The following is a 27,979-nucleotide window of genomic DNA, read 5'->3' as shown; positions in this document are numbered from 1 at the left end:
ACACTATAATGGCAGTTACACGTGTAGTTACCCGCTTAGCTTGCATTATCCTGGTGCCTAACTTCAGGTGACATGTAGAGAGTTGCCCCCTATATGGCTTCACTAAGGAGGTGTTTTCTTATTTTGTGCTAAATGTCCAGCATGTGTGGCTCTGAGTTTGTTCTCTGCTTACTCTTGCTCATGACCTTTCAGTGGCAGATCTGAGAGATTTATCATGCCATTTGCTTTTTTCCAGAAATGGCAACTTGTATTTGGAGGCGTCTGTTGTTGCAACCTGTAAAATGCAGACTAGCCTGCCAACGCGTTAAATCAATTTATAACGGAACCCATGGATTTGATGAAAATGAAATTAAGGAGAAGCTTCGACACTTTCCTGGTGGATCCATTGACCTTTCCAAAGGAAATGATGGCATTGGAGTCCTTACCTTGAACAATCCTGTTCATAAGAATGCATTTACAGGTATGGCCTATGTATCTTTGTACTTCCATACTTTTCTGTTACACAGTCTGATCACTTCTTTTGTGGTTTCAAGATCATAACATGAGACAGCACATCAGATAATTAATGCCAGAAGAAGGGGTAGCTTAATTTAGTTTATTAAAATATGATGTACTGCTTTATGATACCTTAACAAAGCGGTTAACAAACAGGGAGTTTCAAAGAGAGAAGAGATACCGGGTTGTTGAGGGAGATATAATAGCTGAGCTGCCCTGTTTACCTTAGATGAACAGTCTTTGACTAGGAACCAGGAGGTTACGCTTTATTATGCTGAGATGTTAGATGTGTGAGAGAGGTGTGGCACAGTGAGTGCAACAGTAAGGGTAGAATCCTTAGAAGGGATCATGACAGACTAGAGAGAGATGCACAAGACTAGGAATACATGAAGAAGGGAAGAGCCACAGAGATGATTTTTAAATCATCTGGTTTTGTTTGACTCATTGGAAATAAATTTTAATCATGTGTCCTGTAACTATAGTGTGACCTTACAAAAAGCAGTTCAGCTGATATTCAGCCTGCGGTGATCAGTGTTAGCCCTAGATATTCAATGCCAGGCCATGTCTTGGCATTGGCATTGAATATCTGGAGTAATTTGGCCAGCACTAGCTGTCAGCATTCGTTGTCTAGGTATGGTTCCGGGTCCAGTCCGTAGAGGCAGTGGGTTCTCAATAATGCACAATCCACACGGGTTTGGATAGAAAGTATATTATATTTGCATATATATAGGCTCACAGCACTTAGTACAGATAAATATTGCAATGCTGTATCTGGGTGTGTGTTTAGATGAGAATCAGTGAGAGAAAAGTAAGGATAGGGGTGTTCAGAGGAAAAAAGAAAGAGAGCTTTGGGGTAGGGCTGAAGGAGAAAAGGGGAAAAGGAGAAGAGGGGAGCAGAGCCAGGTGCTCTGGGGCTCAAGATGGGGGTGTGCAGAGAAAGAAAAAGAGAAGCAGCGAGCGCAGAGCCATGTGCTCTGCCTTATATATCTAACAAGAACAGAGAGGGATCAAATAACAAAGGTTGGGAAGGAAAGAAGTTATCAGCTATTTCCTTTGCAACCTCCAGTTTAATTTCCTGATGTAAGGAAGGTGAGCATTTTCACAGGTTTTAATCTTTGAAGTCCCTAGTTTTGGAGCCTCTCTGTCTGGCTTTCATTGTTCTCAGAGAGCCCTGATCCCAGATGCCCAGAGAGGACAAAGGTATGTTAATTAGGGGTACTTGCGAAAACAAAGGGCTAGCTGGCAGTTGGGCAACATTTGGTCCATCTGCCATTCTCAGGGCTTCCTGAGGGAGGGGGGGGGGGTTATCAGAAGCTGGCTTCATATTAATCTAAGTATGTCCAGCAATCCACCACTTTTTTTTTGAGCATGGAGGCAAGATGGAAGCAAACTTGGATACCTGATCTGTCACTATAGTGATGACTGTTCATGTTTCCAGCCCTCCAGTTATATTGCTCCTGCTAGTTCTAGCAAGTCCCCTGTCTTGCTTATTCATATCTCCACAATAGTGAGATGTAAGTCCCCTTATGAGTCCAAGCCTTGTGCCTTAGGTTGGGCAGCCACTAGTGGGTGTTAATAACCCAATATGCCACCTCTTACCCGTCTTGGAGCAGAATGGATCGTGCATAAGGGAAGCAGCACTTTGGAGGTTAAGGCCAAACTTTGGCGATTGAAACATAGAAGTGTGAGGGTGAATCTTTAATCAATATGCAAGACCACGATGATTTCTTTATTGAGGCACTAAAACTATGTATCTTTTACTTCTAAAATATAGCATCGAATTGAAGACGCCAAAAGTTCAAAGCCATTAGTACCTTGTGAAGATCCGTTAAACATGGGAAGGGGGAGGTTTTCTGACTAATGATTTGGTATATGGTAGCTATATTATACTAGTAGCACTATCCTTACTGAAGTCTGTCCTCTACCTATATAAAAATTGTAAACATTGAATAATAAAAGTATATGTGCATTTTTGGTGCTAACAGTCAGCAGACACAGTGCAATTTGGTAATAAGGATTTTTGTCCATTGGGGCTTTGTTTAAAAGTTCATCCTAGGACTCTTCTCCTGATTTTAGAGTCCCTTTGTTGAGAAATCGTATATTTTAATAAGTTTGATGGGTTTAATATTTATTTTAACATTTGTGACTTATGACCTCCCCTTAAGACATTTAAACCTGATGCTGCTTTGGTTGTTGGATACTGAAAGTCCATATCTGTTTGGAGGCTGTAAATAATTTATTTTAATTTACTTCTTTGTCTAAGTGCCTTTTACTGCTTGTTGTTCTAACAATTTTTTTAAATTGTATATTTTTGCAGCCATTTTAGATTTGCCATTGTGTGCTGTTTCTAGAGAGGAAGTATTCATTTGTACATCTCCCTCTAGTTATGTCCTGTCAGTTCTGGTTCTGTTCACATCTGGATAACTTTTGTACGTCTATCATTATATTCCCAATCATCTTTTATCTATTCACAATGGTTGTTGACACTACACTACCTAGTTTGGAATAATGTGTGCATTTATTTGCTTTTATGATACATAGCATGCTTACTTAAGTCTCATGAGACATTGTCCAATTTGCATGTTTGTGAGTATGACTTTTATATTTTAATTTATATTTCATTTGCGTGTTTATTAGTTTTTAATTTTTATCAACCTATTTATGACAGATCTTTTTATATTTTTAAATATATATTTATATATGTTTATAATTTTGATTATTTGGTTGACAGTCATTGCCCCTGACACAGCCTTTGTAGGCAAAACGTGGCCATGTCGGGCACAATGTTATTGTGGTGCAATAAAAGCCTTTTAATTTTTACTCCTCTACATTTGGTGATCTGTTCTTCCTTTTGCCAATCCAAGCTCTGATCTCATTACCCCCCCCCCCCCCTCCTGTTTACTAAGCTGCGCCCTAATGCCAACAGCCCATTCACTTTGGGCTGTGTCAGCATTGCCCTGTAGCTTAGTAAACAGGAGGGTAAATTACAGTATGCATTTATCTGCATGTGTAAAAACAAAATAGGTATACATTTCCCCCCTCATTTTACATTGCATTTCATCTGCTTCTTGGTTTTATCAGTCTGTTACATAAGAATGATTAGAAAGAGATTAGGCATGTCCAAAATTAATGTAAGGCAATCGAGAAATCCCTTTGCAGTATTCCTAAACTACCTATCGCAGTTTTATTTATTTTATTTTGAATGCTGTTTTGCCCAAGCCAGCTCTAAATGGTTTACAAATGCATTAAAGAATAAATACACATCAAAATAGATCAGAAATAAATTAAAACATTCAACAACACCATAGTCACTAAATTTAAAAAGATCATGTACATAAGAAAACCATAGTAACGTAGTAAATGACGGCAGATAAAGACCTGTACAGTCCATCCAGTCTGCCCAACAAGATAAACTCATTTTACATGGTATGCGATGAACATCACATGTCAGCAGTATCTGTACAGGTAGGGCTAGATTTTTGGGTTGTGTACAATGGGATTTGGGCGCATAGCACATGGCAAGATTTGTGCACAAATTCAAATTGGTGCCAATTAGCACTCAATTATTGGCACTAATTGGCTCGTTAACCAATTTAGTTGAGCACAAATCTTGGTTTGGCACCCAATTTTGGGCACCATATATAGAATCAGGGGGAAAGTGACAATTTAACCCTCAAAGGCCTAAGAAATTTGCCATACACTGAGTCCCAGTGGGGTCAAAAGTGACCCCAAGCTAATGTTGTGCTTATTTGTATTAACTGAATCAAAAGAATGTTCAATTATGCACTTTTATTTATTAAAAACTTTGAAATACCTTAGTTACAATTTGTAAGTTTAAAATTCATTACTGTAAAATTGTGAAAATATCTTTTTGCAGGGCTTACATTAGAACACTCTTATTAAAAATTTGAAATACCTAACAATTTGTAAATTTAAAATTCATTACTGTAAAGGTCACGTGATGCCGAGCTAGTGTGCAGGCGTAGGTGAGAAATGCTCCCGGGCCCCGCAGGAAACGCATGCCACCACAAACTGCAGTTTTATAATAATCACATCTACATTCTGTGAATGTATTGAGAGTGCAGAGGTGTGAGGATCTAGGTGATTAATATGGCAATGATGTGTAAAATCCCTAGAAAGAACAAAGACCATCAGAAGGCCAGGGAACACAGAATGGAGGATGAAGAGGTTATGGGGCAGCACTCTATTAGTTCGACATGGGTTGCTTAAGTGGGGTCAGAAGTTAAGGTGGTGATTGCATCTTCAATTAAACAACTCCTCTGGGAGATTTCAGCAGAGCTTGGCTCAGTTGACACTATATTAGAAAAGATGCAAGCTAATTTTTTTTATTATACTAACGTCATTTTTTCAGTGCGGAAGAAAAGTTACAGCAGCAAGAAACTCAGGAACTGCACTTACTGCCTAAAATTGAGAAGCTGAAGGAGAAGATGGTTGATATGGAAAAATAATTCAAGAATTTGGTGTATGCAGAAAACACACTTAGAAAATATTTTCTACCGTGAGGCGTTTACCCAGCCGTAAACGGCAGTTGATGCGCACTGCATGCTTACTGCCGGGGTAGCATGTGAGACCTTACCACTAAGTCAGTGGGTGGCGGTAACGTCTCGGGCCAAAAATGGACGCACGCTGGTTTTCATTTTGCCAACGTTTTTCTGGCTCCTTAAAAAAGGCTCTTTTTCTAGGACCTGGTAAAAAAAATGGCCTGGTGCATTCCCAAAAGATGATCTTGCACTGCTGCAGGCCACCTTTTGCCACGGCTTAGTAAAAGTGGAGTGGAGGAGTGGCCTACTGGTTAGGGTGGTGGACTTTGGTCCTGGGGAACTGAGGAACTGAGTTTGATTCCCACCTCAGGCATAGGCAGCTCCTTGTGACTCTGGGCAAGTCACTTAACCCTCCATTGCCCCATGTAAGCCGCATTGAGCCTACTACTACTACTACTACTATTTAGCATTTTGCCATGAGTGGGAAAGTGCGGGGTACAAAGGTAACAAAAACAAAACAAAAGGGCCCCGATATAACTTAGGTCTAGTAGGCCTGCCGAATCTATTAAGGAGTTGGAACTTAGAGGATTCCTGGTGAAATGGTTACCATAAGAACTGACATTGCAATCCACAGCTGGTCCTCTGAGGATAGAGAGGGCACATAGTCTGGGCCCCATCAAATTGACCAACAAGCGGCCAAGGACTGTAATAATACACTTGCTTATTTATGTTCACAAGCAGGAGATCTTAAGGGCCACGAGGACAGCTGGAATATGAAAACAGCAAAATCCTATATTTTCTGGATCTTTACGCAGTGGTTGTGTGTCCTTTGTTGCATAATAAGAAAGCTCTAAATCCAGCATGATGGTAAATATTGTTTTCCACAAGCTGCAGCAGCTATGCAATTTGCTGAACAACTGCCAGATCAAAGTGTAAAAAGTAGGACCGGACTACAGATTTCAACTTTCACTGAGTTTGTGGTTGTAATTCTCTCTTGGTCTACGTTGGGAGCTCAGTGGAGGTCTGGCGACAATGATCTGTCTAAACTTCTAATCCTTTTCTTAGGATTTCACCATGTGAAGGAGGATTGTTACTCCTAGCAATGGATTATAGTGGAAATTTGTCTGTTTTGAAGAGTTGGTATGTCCTATTTACCCACCCAGGTTTTTTTTTTTTTTGTTTTTTTTTTACTTTGTTCCTTTTTGTCCAGCATGGATATGTTGGTCTGCTTGAAATAGAGCTCTTTATCTGACTGCTGGGATATTCAGAGATCAACCTTAGAATGCTACTGAGATGGTGTGAATTCCTTAGACCGGGTAATTGGTTCTCCAAATGAAATTGAATGCGCCCACAGAGTGGAGTGAATTTCTCGAATTCTTGAGCAAAGGATCATGAATGGAAATGGATAAGTATATTTGCTCCCGTACTTTTTGATACCAGAAGCATATTGGCGAGAACCACTGCATCTCTGATATATTCACAGCATTTTCTTGGTCTCTCTAAAGCGCATCTGCTTATACATGCTGACTAGAATGTTCCTGTGCATTATGAGGATACAGACTCAGTGGCAAGGCTGGAAGAAACAGTATGTCAACACTGTAAGAGGCAATATGACAGTCCTGTATAGAGACATAATAGAATGTGATGGACTAAAAAACATTCATGGATTAAAAAAAGACTAAAAATAATGTGCACTTATAATACAATAAATTTGACATATTACAAGGTAAAAGGGACCAACAGATATGAAAAAGCTATATACAGTAAACAAATATTATCCAAACTGACCTGATATGAAAAGTCTGTACAACACAATCGTGATAAAAAAAGGTGTGAGCAAAAGCTTTAAAAAAAAATAGCAAAAAGCCAAAAGGCCACTGTAACAAAAAAAAACAAACAAAAATATCATCACATATAATAAATACTGAAACCAAAAAATAGCTGTAGAAGAAAAATGTGGCACCTAAATGATATGATATATAAAACAAGTGTTCATACAAATTTGGAAACAATAAGGGAAAAGTGGTCAAAATGCTGCAATCAGTGTTTAAGCACAAGTGAATTGTGAGATGATAGTAGAAGAAAAACACTGTCCAGAAAAGAAATAAGCATTTGAAAGAAGAATAACCATACTAGGGCAGACCAGTGATCCATTTTAGCCCAGTATCATGCTTCCAACAGTGGCCAATCCAGGTCACAAGTACCTGACAGAAACCCAATTAGTACTAACATTCCATGCTACCAATGCCAGAGCAAGCAGTGGCTTCCTCCATGTCCATCTCATTAACAGATACTGGGCTTTTCCTCCAAGAACTTGTCCAAACCTTTTTTTAAACCCGGATATGCTAACCACTGTTATTCTCCGCAGTAAGTTCCACAGCTTAACTATTGTTTGAGTGAAAAAAATATTTAAAAGTATTTCCATGTAATTTCATCGAGTGTCCCCTGGTGTTTGTACTTTTTGAAAGAGTGAAACATTGATTCATTTTTACCCGTTCTACACCACTCAGGATTTTGTAGACCTCAATCATATCCCCCCTCAGCTCTCTTTTCCTTGCTGACGAGGCTTTTCCTCATATGGGAGGAACTCCATTCCCTTTACCATTTTGGTCGCTCTTCTTTGAACCTTTTCTAATTCCACTATATCTCTTTGGAGATATGTTATGTTATACAGGGCTTATTGTCCACAAATACCAAAATTTAGTTCATTGCGGATCACAAATCAAAAGCACTGAGACATAACCTCAGGAAATACATACTATCACAGATAAAAACCAACATGATATGGCGACCAGAATTGAACGAAACCAAAAGGAGTAGTGTAGTCAACATGACACTTCCAAAAAAAGGAAAATTATGTAGATGTAAATGAAGAACTTTTTTCTATAAAAGACTTGACATGGCACTGTATTTCAGCTATAGTGCCTGCCTTGGGAGTCTATAATAAACAAAACTAAAATACATGTTAAAAGAAAAAATTAAAAATAAACATATATAACACATTGATAATGTGGTAAAATAATAATATAAATATCTCTCTATATAAAACGCACCTCCAACGTTCTATGAAGCCTCTTTTAGCCAAAAGTGAAGGGGGTGAGATCGCATTGTGTCTGCCCCGCCCACGCGTCAAACGTGATGACGTCGAGGGCGGAGCAGTGACACTCAACCAATCGCATTGCTCGGCAGTGAAGCGTCAGGGAAGGAGGTGGCGCTCTCGACGTCTAGCCTTCCCTTCGCTGTGTTCCGCCTTCTTAAGGATGACGTCAAAAGAAGGCGGAACACAGCGAAGGGAAACCTAGACGTCGGGAGCGCCGCCTCCTTCCCTGACGCTTCGCTGCCGGAACCGCCACGGAGGTAAATTTGAAAAGAAGGAAAAAAAAAAAAAACGGATGCATGGATGCGAAGGGGGGGGCATGGATGCGAAGGGGGGGAGGAGAAGAGGGCGGGCCAGGCTGGGACATGGGAGAGAGAGGAGCATGGATGCGAGGGGGGGTCATGGAAGGGAGAGAGGGGACTTGCTGGAAAAGGATGAATGGAGGCGGCAGGGGACAGAGGAGTATGGATTGCAGGGCAGGCCTCAGGCAGAGAGGGGAAATGCTGGAAAGGGATGAATGGAGGGGGCAGGGGACAGAGTAACATGGATGGCCATGGATTGGGAGGGCAGGGCTCAGGGAAAGGGGAATTGCTGGATAGGGATGAATGAAGGGGACAGATGGGCATGGATGGATATGGATTGCAGGGCAGGCCTCAGGCAGAGAGGGGAAATGCTGGAAAGGGATGAATGGAGGGGGCAGGGGACAGAGGAGCATGGATTGCAGGGCAGGCCTCAGGCAGAGAGGGGAAATGCTGGAAAGGGATGAATGGAGGGGGCAGGGGACAGAGTAACATGGATGGCCATGGATTGGGACGGCAGGGCTCAGGGAAAGGGGAATTGCTGGATAGGGATGAATGGAGGGGACAGATGGGCATGGATGGATATGGATTGCAGGGCAGGCCTCAGGCAAAGAGGGGAAATGCTGGAAAGGGATGAATGGAGGGGGCAGGGGACAGAGGAGCATGGATGGCCACACACACACACTCTCTATCACACTGTGTCTCACATACACACTTGCACACACTCTCATTCTCACACACACACTCTCTCACAAACACACTCACACCCAGACTCACTCTCTCTCTCACACACTCACACTTTCACTCTGACTCTCAAACAGTCACTCTCACATACACTCTCCCAAACATACACACTCCGAGGAAAACCTTGCTAGCGCCCGTTTCATTTGTCTCAGAAACGGGCCTTTTTTACTAGTACTTAATAAATAAGACAACTTTGATAAATAAATAAACGACCAGGCCAATAATGTTCTTTTAAAACAAAATGTGTACAAATGATGATAAACCAGAATTGAACCAATATTCAAGATTAGGTCACACTATGGAGCAATACAGAGGCATTATAATATTGTTGGTCTTATTTTGCATTGCTTTTTTGACCTCTGTCGCACAATGGGCAGAATATTTCAGCGTATTGTCTACAATGACACCTAGACCTTTTTCTTGAGTGCTGATTCCCAAGGTGGACCCCAGCATCGCGTTGTATTTGTCCACATTAAATTTCATCTGCCAGTTTGGATGCCCAGTCTTTTAGTTTCCTAAGATCTTCCTGCAAGTTTTCACAATCCGTGTGTATTTTGACGGACTCTGAATAGTTTTATGTCATCTGCAAATTTATTCACCTCACTCGTTCCAATTTCCAGATCATTATAGTACCGGTCCCAGTACAGATCCTTGCAGCACCCCACTATTCACTCTTCTCCATTGAGAAAAATGGCCATTCAACTCTACCCTCTGTTTTTTATCCAATAGCAGGACTTTGCCTCCTATCCCATGACTTTTTAAATTTTTTCAGGAGTCTCTAATGAGGAACTTTGTCAAAAGCTTTCTGAAAATCTAGGTACTGTACATCAACTGGCTCACCTTTATCCACATGTTTATTCATCTCTTCAGAGAAATGAAGCAAATTGGTGAGGCAAGACTTCCTTTGGCTGAACCCATGCTGACTTTGTCCCATTAAAACATTTTTATCGACGTGTTCCATAATTTTATTCTTTATAATAGTTTCCACTATTGTGCCCAGCATTGAAGTCAGGCTTACCGGTCTGTAATTTCTAGGATCACCACTGAATCCCTTTTTAAAAATCACATTACATTGGCCACTGTCTAATCTTTAGGAACTATGGACTATTATAACGACAGGTTACAGATCACTAACAGCAGATCAGCAATTTCATGTTTGAGTTCTTTCAGTACCCTGGGGTGAATACTGGGCAGGGCGTCGCCATTTTGGAGGCGACGCTCAAAGGCGGAGGGAGTGCTACTTCCTTTTCCATCATTTAAGGTACAGTGGGGAGTCGGGGTCCTCTAGGCCACTAGGGCGGGTGGCAGATGGAGGTAGGGTTGGCCACTGGGCCACCAGAGATTTCTTTTTGCTGTTAGGGAGGCTGAAGATCCACAGGACCTCCAGCCTCCTGTGCCTTTGGGTCGGGGGACTGGAGATCTGCCGGACCTCCAATCCCGTGTCGCTGTCTGGGGGGGGAGGGCACCAGGGCCTCAGTGATTGGGAGGTCCCAGGGTCCCACAGACCTCCATCTCCTGCGCTTGACAGGTCTGGGCTTTTGATAGCCTGGACCTGTCAAACAAGTGCAGGAGGATTGTGCCTGAGCATACACTTCACTCCTATGATCAGAATTAATAGTGTGCCTAAGTTTGCATGCTGTTAGCTCTGATCATAGGGATGTTATAGCCCCACACTATTTTTAGAGCACTTTTTGGAACACTGCGGTGCTTCTGATCATCGGCACATGAGTGAGAGAGTGTTGGTGGACCTGATGTTTGTTTGTGCCCCAGATGGTGCGGAGTGAGCTGGCCGGAGTTAACTGTCTTTTGCTCACATTATCCCTTTTATGGGTTATTTATTTATATGCTCCACTTCTGCTGGTTGCATTCTCAGTTCCTCGGAATTCATCTATTTCTTATTTGTCCTGCCTTTTGTAGTTAATAGCATTCCTTACAGGTTTCTAGATGCTGTGACTTCCTCCATACTTCCTTTGATATAGATTCTAATCTGTTGCTTGGATCTCTGGATCTCTTGGGACCAGTAAGCCATGGGTGGGTGATGTCAATCTCTGCCTTTCACAGAAGGTTGCGCTTCAGAATTTTCCTACCCTGAATTCTTGTACACTATATTAAGTATTCAGTCTTGGTCAGTTCTTCTGGTTTCCGCCTGGGCGTTCAGATCTCACAAGATGATGGTTCTTGCAGTCTCTGGATATTTTTTTCTTTTGTCTCAGGAGCTGGCATTTTAGCTGGTGTCAAATATACCTCCATAATTTTTTTCCTTTGTGTGGAAGTTTCAGCTTTGTGCTTTTATATCGTTCAGTCTTCTCTTTTTCTATGTATATGTCTCCTAGGTTGGCATGTCTTAGTGGTTGCTCACCCTTGTTGGTTTGTCTTATGATGCTCCATTATTCCAGCATTTCTACTTAGCCTCTTTTGGAGAACAGCAGCAACTATTTTTTTTTCTTGGGTTTTATTTCACCCTTTCATTCTTCTACATTTGCATTTCCTTGGCTTAGGAGGGCTATCTAGTGTTTAGCCATTTGGCCCTTTCACTATGGATTATGTTATTTTTCTTCTACAGTGGTTTTCATCTTTTGTAGCTGAAGTTGTTCCTTCACTGTAAGGTTACTTTGTACTCTGCCCATGCAGCGTCTTAGTGGGCGTTCCATGGTACATTTTCTGTTCTTTACAGAAAATTATGCTCAGAGGAGAATTCCCCAATTACTTTACCTTTCTCCAGCCTTCCTCCTCTCAGGTGCTCTTCATGTGATTCCCTTGGCTGTCGTTTTCTCCTGGCTTGTACTGTGGCGCTATGCTTCCTTGTTTATGGGGAATCTATTTCTTCTTAGGGCACCTTTCCCACCCTAATTGTGAGCTGCTTTTCTACATCCCACAAGATGTTTCTTACCTGATCATTTTCTTTCCTGTAATTCTAACAGGCTAATTGTAATTCTGTTTCTATTTCACTTATTTTCTGGATGTTTTTACCCATAGTTATGGCGTTTTCCTTCCAAACTGGATTTCAACATTTTCTCACCATGGTGGGTTCTTGTGAAAAAAAAAGGGGAAGCTTAGGTTTCTGATAATACTGGCTTCTCGCAGTTGACCCTCTTAGGTCTCATTTTGGAAATGTTTGCATTATTCGCCTACTTAGTGGGTTTCTTAATCCTGGCTGCTTGCATGTAGTGTGTCTAACACTTTTATGTTCAAGTACCTACTATATCCTGCTCGGCCTTGGTTGTGTGGATACTTGTTTATGATACAAGGGACTGGAACTTTTTCTGAAGCTGCATGCTATGCATTGCGACGATGCAGGTGACGATATTTTGATTTTTTTTTTTTTTTAAAGACAAGCAAACATGCTGGCCACAACTGGCAAAATTTGCATGGGGGATCCTGTACATTCCTGCTACCAACACATCTTCCAAGAAGACATCTATTGCAAGAAGGACTGTGGACAGGAGAGCTAGATTGAATTCTGAGATTGTTGATGACCTCTTATTCATCCAAAGATTAAAAAATAATACCAGTGCTTCATAGGGCATATTTCTCCCCCACTAGGGCACACAGAACGGTTTATATTTTGTACCCCTGGACATTTTAACAGGGTGGATTAGGATTCCTTTGGGAAGTAGAAGTTGGCTATTGGAGTTGGAAGGGTAAAGGGTGGTGGGGGGGCAGAAGGTTATTATAGTTGTTCATTGTTATTATTGTTTTCTATTTGTAATTTGTAAACAGTTGCACAGCATATTGTTCCTTTTTATACTTTAATAAAAAGATTTAAATATAAAATCATAAGTGTTTGAGGCTTCTGCAGATGAGAACAGAGCCCATGGGGATGTGACGGGGTCAGGGACAGAACCTGCGGGGATGGGGTGGGGACTGAGACAGAACCGACAAGACAGGGACAAACTTTGTCACTGTGCCATTCTCTATACACAGAGTTCAGCTGGCACTCTGTTCTTTCCCTTTTCCAGATTTATGTAACATGTTTTATTTGTGTCACCACCCTTGCGTTGTCAACTGAAATACTGAAAATTCCAGAGCTGCATGATACCCCTTAAGGGGCGAATAACCAGGGACTACTTTAATTCTCTGTCTCCATCCGCTGGTCGATGGACATAACCCACAAGTTTCTGGATTGATCTGTTGGAACTAAAGAAAAGAAAATGATCAAGTAAGAAACATAATTTTCCCAGCCCCCCCACCTGTCATTTTCAAATGTTTTGCAAAGAATTCCCCCTGGAGTAGATAGTTACTTATTTAATTGGGGTCACTTTTGACCCCAGTGGGACTTGGTGGTCAAGTAAGCAACAGGCGCCATCTAGTGAATAATTATAAAATATGGAATTGCTCAGAGTAGCTGGTACAAAATTCACAAAAAGCAAATCTTCCAAATATAGACAACTCATCATATACCAACATAAATACTGTATGGGGTTATTTTTGACCCCACTGGGCCTTCTAGGGTTAAACAATTAAACCCACTCCCAACTTTAGCATTTCCTCAATAAATACTGTATGGGGTTATTTTTGACCCCACTGGGCCTTCTAGGGTTAAACAATTAAACCCACTCCCAACTTTAGCATTTCCTCATGCACACAACCGAGACCAACATTAATTAACCCTCTATACAAATACATGTTAAAAACCCTGTCTCCCACAAACAAATCTAAACAAATAATAAACTAGCTTTAAAACAACTACCTTTTCAAGTAGTTACAGGATAGTAATTTTCTCTTTATAGCAAAATGTGTTTATAACAATAGAATTCTGCCCTCATAGTAAATCGTATATACTATTCACTTTTTCTGCTATTGAAAAAACTCTTTTATAGCAAGACTTTTAGACTTGAAGCTCATTTCTCATATCAATCATGCATTAGGTCTTAAAATTTAATTCTTCTTCCACCTCCTTCTCATACACACATTCTCCCTTCAGAAAGCCCATTTTAAAACCCTTGGGAGCACATACTATTTCATCTCAGACCTTCCCTTCAGAGTTGTGCTTTCCTAAACAAAGAAAGATTGAATAGTTTACATAGATTGGCAACTGTAGCTGTGTTATGCTTCACCTGTTGCATCTGTATTACAGGTACAATGATGATAGAGCTTCAGGACCGGGTGAAAGAGCTGGAAGACTGGACAGAGGGAAGAGGCCTTGTTGTTCGTGGCGCCAAAAACACTTTCTGCTCTGGCTCTGATCTGAATACCGTCAAAGCTATGTGCAGCTCAGAGGCAAGTGCTACATTCCTTTAATGAGAAGGCAGAGAAAATAACCTGCAGCATAAGCATAGGAGTCTCATTGCTGCAACCTTAATTTCACTCTGGTATGCATGTAAAATGTTAGTTGAAAAGCACCCACTTATAGTGTGACAAAATGGTGTGTTTCCCCTTCTTCCATTTGCAAACTCATGCATGTCAGGGATTGGGTGTGAAAAGACATGGTAAAGAATGTCTCATTAGGATGACAGGGGATGTTTAAGGCATATGTAAGTCTCAGTGTCTGTGAACAAAGACACACTGTGTGTTTGTGTGTGTGCCTTTTTGCGTATGCATGCAGATGGATCATTCTCAAGAAGTGCTACTGATTGAGGAGAAAGCACCTAAAACCTGAGGTTTGTGAGCATATAAGCCACAAGAATAGTCTCCGTTATCCTGTCCCAACATTGAAATAACTAAAAAGTAGCTGATTATTTCATTAAGCACTATGGTGAGCCACTTGTTTTTTCAGTGTGTGAGAAATATTTTGTTTTTTTTTGTTGTTTTGTTTTTTTCTTCTACACATGTTATCTGAAAAGATGGTATTTTACATTTTATGTTTCAGCCAATACTATTTTAGCAGAGAAAAGTTAAACTGTGTCATCTTTTCAAAGCATCAAATAGGATTTTAGCTGGAATGTGTATAATTGGTGTACGGAAGTACAATGAATACAGCTCAGTTATTTGCTAGATTTTTTTTGGCTGGTTTCACACACCTCTAAATCTAGGAATAAAGGTCAGTAATAAATAAGCTCTAGATGAAATCTTTCTATTTGGTTCTTCAAAGTATCATTTACAACTTGTTTGTTGACCTTTATTTCTACATATTTAATTGGACTAATATGGCAATCAAAATGTTTTTCACATGCACACTTGTTCATTCACTCTGGATTCACTGTTCTTTGTGTTTATACAAGGAGGAGATTGGACATCAAGTTCCACAAAATCCTGGAATAACTAAGCCCACCTAGGGAGATAGTATGAATAGGCAACAGTCGCAGCTAGAAAGATGAACTGTTTCAAACAATATGATTAATAACAGGCACAGACCAATGATCAGGAAAGACAAGGTGAGATGAACAAAACAAATGTTCTGAAACAGAAAAGCTGTAATATTACCTTCTCCCCAGGCTTCAAAAAGAAAAGACCTGTGGTTTACCAGAAGGTTAAGAACTTATCCCCACTTAAGTAGAAGGCCACGAGATCTGTTACTTCAAGAGGTGTGAGGCCGATCAGTGTTTTTATGAACCACTTTTTTCATATACTGTATTGTATATTTGATTTTTTTTATGTATGTTTATTTTATGCATAGTTTTGTATAGTTTAATTGTTTTTTTTGTGTTGTGTTATAGTGTCCTTTTTTTTTTTTATTTAAATTGCACACTACTTTGGGCAATTCATGAGCATCAGGAAGGCTGTCTATTTTTAATAAGTTAGTAAATAAACACAACAAGAAGGTGAGTGCATCAAGAAAGGAGAGAGTGTACACTAAGGTGTTTGCAGGCAAAAAAAAATTGTTTCCTTTGTCATTTCCAGTTTTTTGTTTTTTTTCTTAATTTTCATTTCAAGGGCAGTTGTGAACTATTTCTCAACTATGTTCTGTTGAACAATACTGTACGCTGCTAATAGCATGGGAAAAACATAATTTCTGTGTTTTTTTCCAGTTATTTTATTGAAAGAAAAGATATGGCACAACATTTCCTGTGTCATTTCAAACAAAGGCACATCCATAGAATAAACAGGGACATGCGAATGGTGATATGAGAAGACATTAAGCCTGAAGTCATGGATATTTTTAGAAAGCAGAGACTGCAAATGGAAAAATGAGTAACAGAAAATAAAAAGGGAGGAAGTGACATCACCGAGGCAGATGGCTGCTTAGGTGTAGTACTCTGATGCCACCAAGCCTATTTTTAAGCTTATTAGGCAGAGAGCCTGCAATCTTATGTGATGAAACAGCTTTTTTCCATGATGGCTGCAAAAAAATTACAAACACACATTAAAGCTTATTTCAGCACAGCGAGCACAACACCGGTGGCTTGACCCGATCACAAGTTGGCATTGGTGGCAGAGGATCACGTCTCTCCCAATGTTACACGAGGCACAGAGCCTAACTCCCTGAAGGAGGAGATGAGGGTCTGGTTATAGATTTAAAAACTGAGCTGGCTGGGGTGAGCTCCAATTTGCAAATCACTTTGGAGGAGTCGAAACAAGATCTTACAGATGTGAGTAAGAGACTATCTGATGTCAAGACGCATCTTGATCAAAGCGGGAAGGAGTTTATTACAGTGCAGAACAATGTGGGCCAACTGCTTGATCAGCAGGAAGAACTTATGCTGAAAATAGAGGATTTAGAGAACAGGTCATGCAGGAATGATCTTCATTTCAGAGGAATACCCAAAATGGTGGTGGATGCCAGATGTGTGGAGACAGTGCAACTACTGTGTAAAGATTGCTCCAGCCCGAATGATCTTTCACTTTGCTGCAGGAGGTAGAGTTAGAGCACTGAGTTGCTGGGCTTAGGGATAATAATCGTCCCCGTGATGCGATAGCCTGTTTCCAAAAATTTGCTGTCAAAGAAAAAGTTCTGCACTTGGAATGGAGGCAAGGGGGCCAGATCACCCAGTACTCTGCTACAATAGAAATTTTTGTAGACGTTGCCCCCTCCACCCTGCATTGGCGCAGGGACCATAAAGCCCTGACTGATATTTTGTGGGAGAAAAACGTAAGATATCGTTGGCTCTGATTGGCATAGTTTGCACAATGGAGGGCAAGCACTACAGTGGGTGCTCCATGGAAGAGGTATGAAAAGCCCTGGTTGAAGCGAGACTGCTCCCAGATTATCTGTGGCATAAGGTACTTTGTCTTCAAGATTCAGATCTCCCTGTATTTCCTACTGGGAGCGGCAGGGTAGGGCGTCTAATACCAGGTGTTCCTAAAGCTTATTTCATTCTGCTGAGTGGACGAGGAAAATGTTCCCTTAGCCTTCAGTCATTGGCTGAGGGTTGGTATCTATTTTTAAAAGTGTAGCTTTGGGTTTAATTATGAACATTTGGTGAATATATATATATATATATATATATATATATATATATATATATATATTCACCAAATGTTCATAATTAAACCCAAAGCTACACTTTTAATTATGAACATTTGGTGAATATATATATATATATATATATATATATATATTCACCAAATGTTCATAATTAAACCCAAAGCTACACTTTTAAAAATAGATACCAACCCTCAGGATTCTTAAGAATATCCCAAGGGATGCAGGGAATATTTTTATGCACCAGTATCCCAACCCCGTTGTCTTCTTAGCTAACTCTGTTAAAAGCCATAAAAACATGTGGATACCGCCCATGAACGAATAATTTCTAATGCTTCAAGAGGAGGTGGGTTTCTTGTACAAACCAAACATCCATTTTGGTGTGGATTGCCTCCTTAGAAAACAATGACCTCTTTTGTAGAGAATTCAAGCCCTTCACTTTATAACACAACAAGGTCAATGTAGCCATGTGTACAAATGAACAGGTTTAACCCAAGAAAAATAAGCCTTCTGGTCCGTCCCTGCAAATCCACCCACCCTGCAAATCCATTAATATATATATACCCCTATTATGGACCAAGGGTCCTTTTTTGAGCATTTAGAACAGCAGCTGTTGCAGTTTCGAGAGGGTGTTCTGCTCTTGGTAGGTGACTGTAACTTCACTTGTAACCCCTGTCTTGATAATTCAAATTTATCTATTGGATACACTAGTAAGGATAGAGTCCAGTTCCTTCGTACTCTATGGAGATGTGGCTTGGAGGATGACTGGAGGCTGCATAAAAGCGAAAACAAAAAAAGGGGGTGGGGAAAATAGGCGCTATTCAAACAATGGGGCAGACGTATAAATTAGTTAAAACAATGATTTTTATTGTGAATAGGTGACTCAACACAGCCGTGTTTCGGCGCCGTAGCACCTTCCTCAGGAGTCTTCCGGAAGTGTTTCAATCTTTGGGGTGATTGGCACACTGGGGAAAAAAAAGGGATACATAATCCTTTCTTCCAAAGGAGTATTCAATGGTTAGATGAGTAACAGGAAGATAATGGCATAAAGAAATGCACAGTTCCTCCTTGAGAGCGAGCCAGTGGCGATGCAAAAATCTCAAGAATATTTTCTCTGGAGGCTGCATAAACCCAGAGTCCAGGATTATACCTTTTTCTTAGCACTGCATAGCTCATACTCTAGATCAGACTTCTGGTTTCTGGAAAATATGCATTGTAGCATGGTGAATTCTGTGAGAATAGAACCTTGGGTATGGTCTGATCATGCTCCAGTCTTGTTGAAGCTATATGCTCAAAGGCCTAAGAAACGTCCTTGTCTTTGGGTATTGAATGATCACTTATTGGCAGACCCACAAATTCTCCCTACATTGAGAAATAAAATAACATAATATTTTACATTTAATGACATGGGAGAGGAGAGTTCAGTGATTCTATGGGAATATGTCAAGGCTTTTATGCAGGGTAAATGCATCACAGCGGGTTCCTATCGACATCAGCAAAGAAAGTTGGGGAAGAATAGGTTGTGTAGGAGATTAAACGTTTGGAAAGAGTCCACGGTTAAGGGAGGGGGTGGAACCAAGGAGAAAATCCATAGGAAGCTGGAATACTTAATCAAATATACAAGGAAATTGAAGAGAAATATACCTGCAGCTAAACAAATATAAGACCCAAAGACTAGGAAGCTACAGGGGATGGCCTAGAAATAGTTTTACCTTCCAAAAAAAAGCCTGTAATTGGGAAGGTTCATAAAATATATAGTACCCTGATGATAAACAAAACCATAACTGAAAGGTAGCCTCTATTCTCAGTCTTAAAAATTTCTTATGCCTGAGCTGCATTCACCTAGCGATCAGGAAATATATATATTCTATCACCCTTAAAGGAATCTTTCTTAAGCCAGTAGTAGAATCTTAGAATTGCCTCTTTTTCTTGAAGAAAAACAAGAAAGATTGTAATTATCAAAAACTTCAGTGAGATGTCTCTAACAGCTTAGAGACATCCAAACCCTTATCTTCCATAGGCTCAGTTCCAGTCTTCAATGAAGACAAAATTATTATTATTTTTTTTTTTTTTGAAGAGGAAGTATATTAGTCTCTGGGTATTTCAATACAGAAGTCAGAAAAGAATAGAATATATATTTTGGACCCATAAGTCTAGAAACAGGAAAGTTCAAGATCCTTAAGTTTAAATTCCTGTTAACATTTTTCAAGTTTTCAACCTTCCTCATTAGTAATAATTTATCTGCTGCCAGTTGAGCAATTGCAGATTTAATATCCACCACCGTTTTTGTTTTCATGTGATTAATCTTTGAATCTTGCTGTTGCAAAGTGTTCTATAAACTGGAAAGCTTAGCCAAAGAAGTCAAAGAAATAAACACAAAATTGGAGCATACCCTTTACAAGCTCTCAGTGATAAACCACATAGCTTCCATATCAATAATAGTCGATCTCACCAACAGCTTGAGAAAAACAAAAACAGCCTGGTCTTTCATGGCTTTGGGTTCAGCTAAAGCTGACTCCTCCAAATGTACCGTACTTTCACCATTGTAGGGTTCTGACTGCAGAACATACCTCAATGACGGTGTCTGCACTCTTGGAGTGGCCATTGCTGCTGGTAATGCTTCTGGGGTCAACTGATGTGTCTGCTAAAGCTCACTAGCAGTACTGCTGGGTTTCTCTATAGGCTGAGTCGGCAGGAATATCGCTGGAGGAGGAAGTGTTAACAGGCTAGAAGATCTCTACAACACTTCATCGCCATCCATACTGGGCTCCTTCCTTAACCCGGGATACACCCAATGCTGCATGTACCGTGAAAGCTGTAATCATGGTCTGTCTCAGTGAGGAAGTAACAGGCTGGGCTGGAGGATAAGCCCTCTGTTTCCCTTTTCCCACAGAGTCACTTGTGGTGTTAATGCTTTCGGTTGTGAGAGCAACTCTGGATGGGTGCCATTGGCCATGTCACTGGATTTAGCCTCAGCCTTGGATTTTGTTAGATACTGGATTGCTTTTGGAGCAATTAAAAGTTATTGGTGTGAAAGACAAGGTTTATGGCTGGTTTCAGTCTTTTTTGACTGAGAAAATGTATACTGTACTGGATGGAGAAAGGTAATCATACTGGTTGGAAATGTGTTGTGGAGTTCTGCAAGTCTCCACGTTCTCTCCACTTTTATTTAATTTGTTTCTTGCCCCATTTGTCGCGTTAATACAAAGGTTTTCCATCAGATTATGTATATACAGATGATATTTTGTTGGTAGGTTTTTTTTTTCCCCCCACATAAACCACAGTTGGAGATTCTGGATGAATGTCTGGTAATGATTGCAGCATGATTGAGGAGAAATAAATTAATGCTCAATGTGGAAAAGACAAACTGTGTTGGTTGACTCTCATCCTCTATGTCTGTCAGTGGTACCTAAGTTTTTGGAAGGGAAGGTTTTATTGAGTGATTCATTTCGATATTTAGGGGTAATTATTGATCGTGGATTATGATTTGACTGTCAGATATCGAGGGTTGTGCGGGGTGTTTTTGCTGCTTTGCATATGTTGCAGGCAGCAAGATCTTATTTTGATACCACACCTTGCATATGCTGATGCATTCATTCCTTTATTTCCCGCCAGGACTATGGAAAGGTGGTATACCATGGGTTGCCTCGGTATTTGTTGAGGTGATTAAGAACGTTGCAGTTCGTTTGTTGGGAGGGATTTGAACCAGAGAATGGGTGACTCTTTTATATTTTCAATTCCATTGGTTGCTGTTGGAATTCAGGGTATTTTATATAGTGCATAAAGTCTTATATGAGGGGGTTCCAGGCTATCGGTGTCACTAGTGCAACTACATTTGCCAGAAAAGAACTTGAGGTCGGAGGCCACTAATCAATTAGTGGTCCCGGGGAATGCTCAGACGAGGTTAACAGTCACTAGGGAAAGTGCTTTCTACTGGAAGGCACCAGTGCTGTGGAATCAACTCCCATTGAAGTTGAGAAAGGAGAAATCATTTACAGTATTTAAGGGGAGATTAAAGACCTATTCTTTTCAAAAGGCATTTGCGTAAGAATTGTGATAGGCTAAAGGTTAATCTGTGCATTTTTTCTCCTCAGGCTTGATGTGTGTGGAATGTTTGGTCTTGCTGATTGGGTTCTTTCCTATTTATAATGGCGTTCTTTTCTACCTTTTATATTGTTATTGTAAATCAGTTTGATAATTTTGCAAGGTGATATATCAAGTTCTTTTAAACTATTAAACTATACTCTTTAGGCATTGAGAATTTATAGGGAAACAAAATTAAGGAGAAAAAACGCCTGTTAGAAAGGGAACCTCACTCAACTTTGGGAAGCTTGCCAGGTGCCCTTGGCCTGGATTGGCCGCTGTCGTGGACAGGATGCTGGGCTCGATGGACCCTTGGTCTTTTCCCAGTATGGCATTACTTATGTACTTATGTACTAACTGCGTCTCATTCAGAGGCCATCTTAGTTCAAGCTAATCGCTTTAACCACATTCTCTGGCAATGAATTCTTAGAGTTTAATTACACATTGAGTAAAGAAGTATTTTTCTCCAGTTTGTTTTAAATTTACTACTTAATAGCTTTATTTTTTGTTCCCTAGTCCTTGTTACACAGGTATCTGTTGCGGCGCTTACATTTATACTACCTGTATGGCTGGTGTAAGTGTGAATACCTAAATGTTAGGCACGTTAATACCCAAGTAGGCAAGTATTCTATAAAGTAGGCATCTACGTTCCATTATAGAATAAGTTCCTACTGTGCATCCTCCAGATGCCTAATTCTAAGCACCCTGTTATATAATTTCCTGTCTGATATATTACATAATGCCCCACCCCCTCCAATTATTGTAATTTTTGATCATTAGTGGCAGAAAGTGAAAAGAAAGCAGATGCATGAGCAAACTGCACTCGGACAATTCAAGAGTATCGAGGTTGTCAGAATAAATGACTAGGAGGAGCATTTTCAATATGAGGTCTAAGTCGTACTGTGGACGTTATGCACTAAATGTCCCAAATCTCAATAGAAAACATGACCATTCTTGAAATCACAAAACGTGTTTGTTTTTTTTTCAAAAATACAGTTTATCTTTTCAGGCCATTTTTGGAAAGGAAAAAAAAAAGTAGAAGTCAGAAACGTAGAAAATCAAGTCATTGGGATGTAGAAGGGGCCAGCATTTTTAGTAGACTGGTTCCCCAGACATCCCAGGAGAGCAGTGGGGCACCTGTTGTGCCCTTGTCTTGTCTGCTGAGCCTTCCAAAACCCACTACTCCCATCTGTCCTTGTGGGTGACGGGGGCACCTATATGTGGGTTTCTGGTGAGTTTTGGAAGGCTCACAGTTTCCACCACGTGTAACAGGTAGGGGGCGGTATGAGCCTGGGTCCACCTGTCTACAGTGCACTGCACCCACCACTACACTGCTCCAGGGACCTGCATGCTATAACATCTGAGGCTGGTGAGTACTATTCTTATTAACATTTTAGGGGGATGAGAGGAGATCAGTGGCCACAGGAGGAGTAAGGGGGGGGGGGGGGGGTCATCCCTGAATCCTTCCAGTGATTATCTGGTTGCGTAGGACATCTTTTTGTGTCTTATTTGTTAAAAACAGGTTTAGAACAAAACTTTGAAGTTTTCATCCTAGTCATTTTCATTTTGTTCCATTATGGCTGTATTAGGCATGCCCTTTGTCCATCCTAATCCTGCCTCCAAAATGCCCCCGACATACCCCTTTTTTAATTTGGATACACTGCAGATGAAATGCATAGATAGACATCTGCAAAACAGGTTTCAAAAATACTGATTTTGGTTGTTTTGAGAAGAAATCTGTTCAAATGGTGCTTTATGACAGTTTTTGGAAGTTTTTCTCTTTCGAAAATGAGCCCCTAAGTTTGTTTAGCAAGGTGTGATGATAGAATCAACCGACACTGAGGTCTGCTGGGCATACTACAAGTATAGTTGTAATCAAGTGTTGGTGAAAATGCAGGCATTCAAGTAGCTGGCTGTAGTAGGCTATGCAGGTAACCCAAGAAGCCACGTGTATGGGCAATATCCACACTTGAAATAATAACTATTTAAATTAATACAAAACTCTGTACTTAAAGCATGCCGAGTATAAACTGAATGAGGGATCTTGTATGCATTAATGCCTAAGAGACTTAATGTAGCCCACTAAGGCTGCAAACACCTTGTTCCTGACCTTTCCTCTGCCTCACTGCCAAAAAAAGAAGTGTCATCTGGGCCTGACCATTTCACCACCACTCAGCTTCAAGTGCTAAGAGACAAGCCCTTTCATCAGGGACTGTTGGTTCCTCTCTCCAAATGGCACTGCATAATGGCATGTCAGATTTTGAATCTCACGTTGCATGCACCACATATAGTGTCATTCCGAGGTGAGAGGCCAAGTGAGAAACAAGTAAACAGCTCTGCTTTCAGCCTCAGAGAGAGAGGAGGCCAACAGTGTCTTGAGGAGGAGGGTGGGTAGAGAGGCTTCCACTAATCTCAATATTAGAGAAGTAATACTTTGATCTAAAGACCACTTCTTGAGGAGGAAGTAGTGAGGCTCTTGGTGCTAATCTGTCCTTTCACAGTGGGCCTGTGGGTGTGGGAGTACTTCTCTGTAAATTGGCCATTTTAATATCATTGCACTGTACATCATATTTATGTTGTACTAGTAATGAAGGCCCGTTTCAAATCGCAATGAAACGGGCGCTAGCAAGGCTCCCCTCCGTCCCTTTGTGTCTCTGTGTGTTGCCGGCCCCCATGCAGCCTCCGTGTGAATGTGCTGTGACCCTGGCCCTTTTGGCACGCCCCCCAGCGTCCGTGACCGTTCCGTTGCCCCCCGATGTGTGTGTTGCCAGTGCACCCCCTTCCACCCCCACCGATGTCGTCGCTGCCGGCGCTCCCCCCTCTCCGAAGGACCCCCACCCCACTGACCTGCCGAAACAGAAGATTTCAGCGTCATGTGAATGCCCCTGCAGTAGGAACCAATAGAGTAACGTGTGCTCCGCCCTCGACGTCATCGCGTTTTGACGCGAGGGCGGAGCAGAGCTACAGTGCAGTACAACGTTGGAGCTGAGAATGTGCTCCGCCCTCAGTCATAACGTTTGACGCGAGGGCGGGGCCCACAGACTGTGATTTTGTGTGGCTTCAGAGCTTCGAACTTACGAACCTGGCTTCAGTGACGTCAGTGCAAATAGAACGTTGAGGGTGAGTTTTATATATATAGATATTCCATGTCAGAATCAACAGATATTGCAGGTTAGTACTTAAGACCCCAGACTGTTTGTCTTTCCTGGTAATCAGTAAAGCATGTTGAGGTATATTGAGTAACATTTTCCACACAGAAGCTATTCTATGTGGCCTCCTTATTCAAAATCAGAATTATAAAGGTTGTCTTTTCTTTCCTTTGCATGTGTAGGAGGGGATGAAGATGTGTATGTTCATGCAAAACACCTTAACAAGACTCAAGAGGTACTGTTAACCTTTCTCCTTTCCTAGGAAAGCCATGATGTGTGTGCGTGGTGTAAACAGAAACTGACATTTCAGGTCAATGTTCAGGCTCATAATGTTAATATAAAAGGCCCTAGCTTTATAGCAGGGAACTTGCAGTACATTTGTGTTTTACCACCTCTTGTCCCAACATAAGCTGTTGGAGATGAAGTGAATTTGTACCACTTTGCCAATCTACTCCAAAACTTGCCATTTGTCCTTATTTACTCAGCTGATTTGTGTTAAGCTACTACTTTTATCTTCTGTTTATTTTATTCAGTTGAATACTAATTCAGTGTATTTTTAAATTATACTTCTGTTTGTGAAGTAATAACATGTCCCTGCCCAGGCCATGACACAAGTCTTATCTATTATTTTAGCGTTTTTTTTTGTTGTTTTGTTAAAGCTTTCTTAGTCTCTTTTTTTTTTTTTTTAACTTTCATAGTCTTTTTCTTTTATAACCTAAAAGAGGTTTTTTCCCCTTCTGCTTAACAAAAATGCATGAGTCAATCAGCAACACAAAAAAAAGTAGGCTTTATCAAATGTGTGTGTTTTAAAATATCCCTTTTAAAAAGCCAGTACATTGAAATATATGGCTCCCAGTCTGCATTTTTCATTGAATTTTATATGGAGCAGACAGTCAGTACATGCCAGAAGAACCCGTAATTAACTCACTTTGTAAAAGGGTTTAGCGAGTCACTTCTACTGTCTCTCTTCCCAGAGATGTATCAAATTTTGCTAAACGGTAATAACACTTGTTAAAATCTTGCTAGTCTTTGGAGCCAGCTCTCTGGGTGCCAGGGGGTGCTGAACGCCCCCAATATTGAGCAAGCTCCTTTGTTGTGTCCAGGGAGAGGTAATTTTTATCGTGCGCTCACCTGCAGTCATTTTGAAATGTTGGCACCTATGTTGTTAGAGAGGTTGGGATAGATTTTCATGTGAAAACTGTGAAAGAATGAATGAATGGTGGTAGATTTCATATCTGGAAGCACTTGCACATAAATGCCAGTTTATAATCCAGAGATGTCCTGTCAGGATGTTTCAGAAAGCACACTGCAACAGGCTGAGAAGACAGAATCATTACTTGTTTCACTTTAAATCTCTCCTTACCCCTTTAATGGCATATGTCACATATGCTTTCCTTGTCATCAAGCAGATGAAGCCATTACGTATGGGTTATGTCCATCAACCAGCAGGGGAGATAGAGAGCACTCAAACTTTCACAGTGCCCTCTTGGCCAGCTAGCTCCACTGCCTCTTCAGTATTCTCTATCTCCCTTAGCAGGGTGGCTGCAGCTTGTTCGAGCTCCAGAAAAATCTGCCAGGAGGTGGTTCCTGGCTTGCCAGTTGTTAACCGGGGTGTTGGAGGCTATAGCAGCTTCACTTTAAAGGCACATAGGTTAGCCCTTTCCCTGCCTTACCCATACCTCTGTGGATGTGGACATATTGCCTTGCTTTCCCTGTCCTTACCCACCAACAGTGGATGCAGGCATATAGGTTCGCCCTTTCCCTGCCTTTCCCACTCATCTGAGCCTCCGGAGTCTTCAATACCTCTGTTTTCCTCACAGCTTAAAAAAAAAAAAAAAGTCGCGTCGCGTTTTTAAACGCAGAGACGCTGGAACAGAGGTTTTTGACCTGATTTTCAGCAGGATCGTAGTTGTACACTAGATCCTTTGAGGTAAGAGTGTTTTCCAACTCCTCCGGGGTGGGCCCGCGTTCGGGGCGATTTTGGCGCGAAACCGCCATTTTGGATTTTACCGCCGTTTTTCGGCGATGGCTGCGGACAATGTAAAGCGCTGTTCCACTTGTGGCAAGCGCAAATCAGCAGCAGGGCTCTGTAAATCGTGCTGTATTGGCGTAGGAGCCGGCCCGAGCATGGCGAGCGATGTTTCTTCCCGCTCTGAGCTGGCAGTGGGCGCCATTTTGCTTACACCGCATGGCGCGGCCTCCGTGCACACGGAGAGACCTGAGCCGGGTGGGGCACCTCGAGATGAGGTTATTTCAGGAGTGGCTAGCACCGGACAGGATTTGGGTGCCCAGGGTGAGATTTTCTCCCCGGATTTTGTGCTTTTGCTGCATAAAGCATACATGATGAAAAGAGCCCTTCCTCAAGGGTCGCCTGAGGCTCCTCTGATTGCCCCCCCCCCCCCCCGATGGATTCTGGCCTGGGACTGCCCAGTGAGGTTTTTTTTCCCCGGATGCTTGGCCTAAAGATAAGCGCAGAAGGGTTAATTCCCCTTCAGATTGTGGTGCACCTTTTTCCCCCCCGTGGTCAGGGTGTGAGGATTCGGAGAACTCTGACAGACGTTCTTGGTCTGAGGAACCAGAGTCAGGTGCGGATTTACCACAGGATCTGGATGATCCCTCCGCGGTGAGGATTTTCCACCGTGATGAGCTGCCAGCGCTTATTTCAGATACCCTGCAGGCCCTCTCGATTGAAGATCCTGACAGTGGCATGGCCTCCTTGGGTAATCCCAGGATGGCTAGTACCAAGAAAGCTGCTCGGGCCTTCCCTTTGCATGACTCCATTCTAGAGCTTGTTTCGGCTCAGTGGGCTGACCCCGAGGGACCTTTGAGAGTTTCCAGGGCTATGGGGCAGTTATACCCTCTGCGTGAGGGACATATGGCTCGTTTTCAAATGCCTACAGTGGATGCCCTAGTCACTGCGGTGACAAAGAGAACTACCCTCCCTGTTGAAGGAGGTGTTGCCCTGAAGGATGTTCAAGACCGTAGGCTGGAAACAGCGTTGAAACGGTCCTTTGAAATTGCAGGTCTCACTGTTCGGGCATCTGCATGCAGCTGTTATGCTGTGAGAGCCTGCCTAGCTTGGCTGCAACAGGCAGTGGCTCAGGCCGGAGATGGAGCGGAGCCCTTCTTGGATGTGGCTCCGCGGATGGAGGTGGCCTTGTCCTTTCTGGCTGATGCCCTTTATGACCTTGTCAGAGCTTCGGCTAAACAAATGGCAGTAGCAGTGGCGGCTCGCCATCGTCTGTGGCTACGACACTGGGCAGCGGACATGGCCTCTAAGCAAAGGTTGGTGAAGTTGCCTTTTCAAG

The 27,979-nt window shown here is 41.6% G+C and overlaps 1 protein-coding gene across 1 annotated transcript in view; it reads left to right on the top strand.

The window, feature by feature from the left end:
• Window positions 1–27,979, top strand: part of ECHDC1 (ethylmalonyl-CoA decarboxylase 1) — a 44,176-nt gene that overhangs the window by 5,242 nt on the left and 10,955 nt on the right. Inside the window, exons 2-4 of the mRNA XM_030196864.1 lie at window positions 236–460; window positions 14,215–14,357; window positions 24,854–24,906. Of these exons, the coding sequence (XP_030052724.1) occupies window positions 238–460; window positions 14,215–14,357; window positions 24,854–24,906 (419 nt within the window). The 5' untranslated portion in view covers window positions 236–237. The remainder of the gene's footprint in view (window positions 1–235; window positions 461–14,214; window positions 14,358–24,853; window positions 24,907–27,979) is intronic.

This window comes from Microcaecilia unicolor, chromosome 3, assembly GCF_901765095.1.
Source record: "Microcaecilia unicolor chromosome 3, aMicUni1.1, whole genome shotgun sequence".
Lineage (NCBI taxonomy): Eukaryota > Metazoa > Chordata > Amphibia > Gymnophiona > Siphonopidae > Microcaecilia > Microcaecilia unicolor.
Note: the sequence above shows the minus strand (reverse complement) of the source record. Positions and strands in the feature narration are given on the sequence as shown.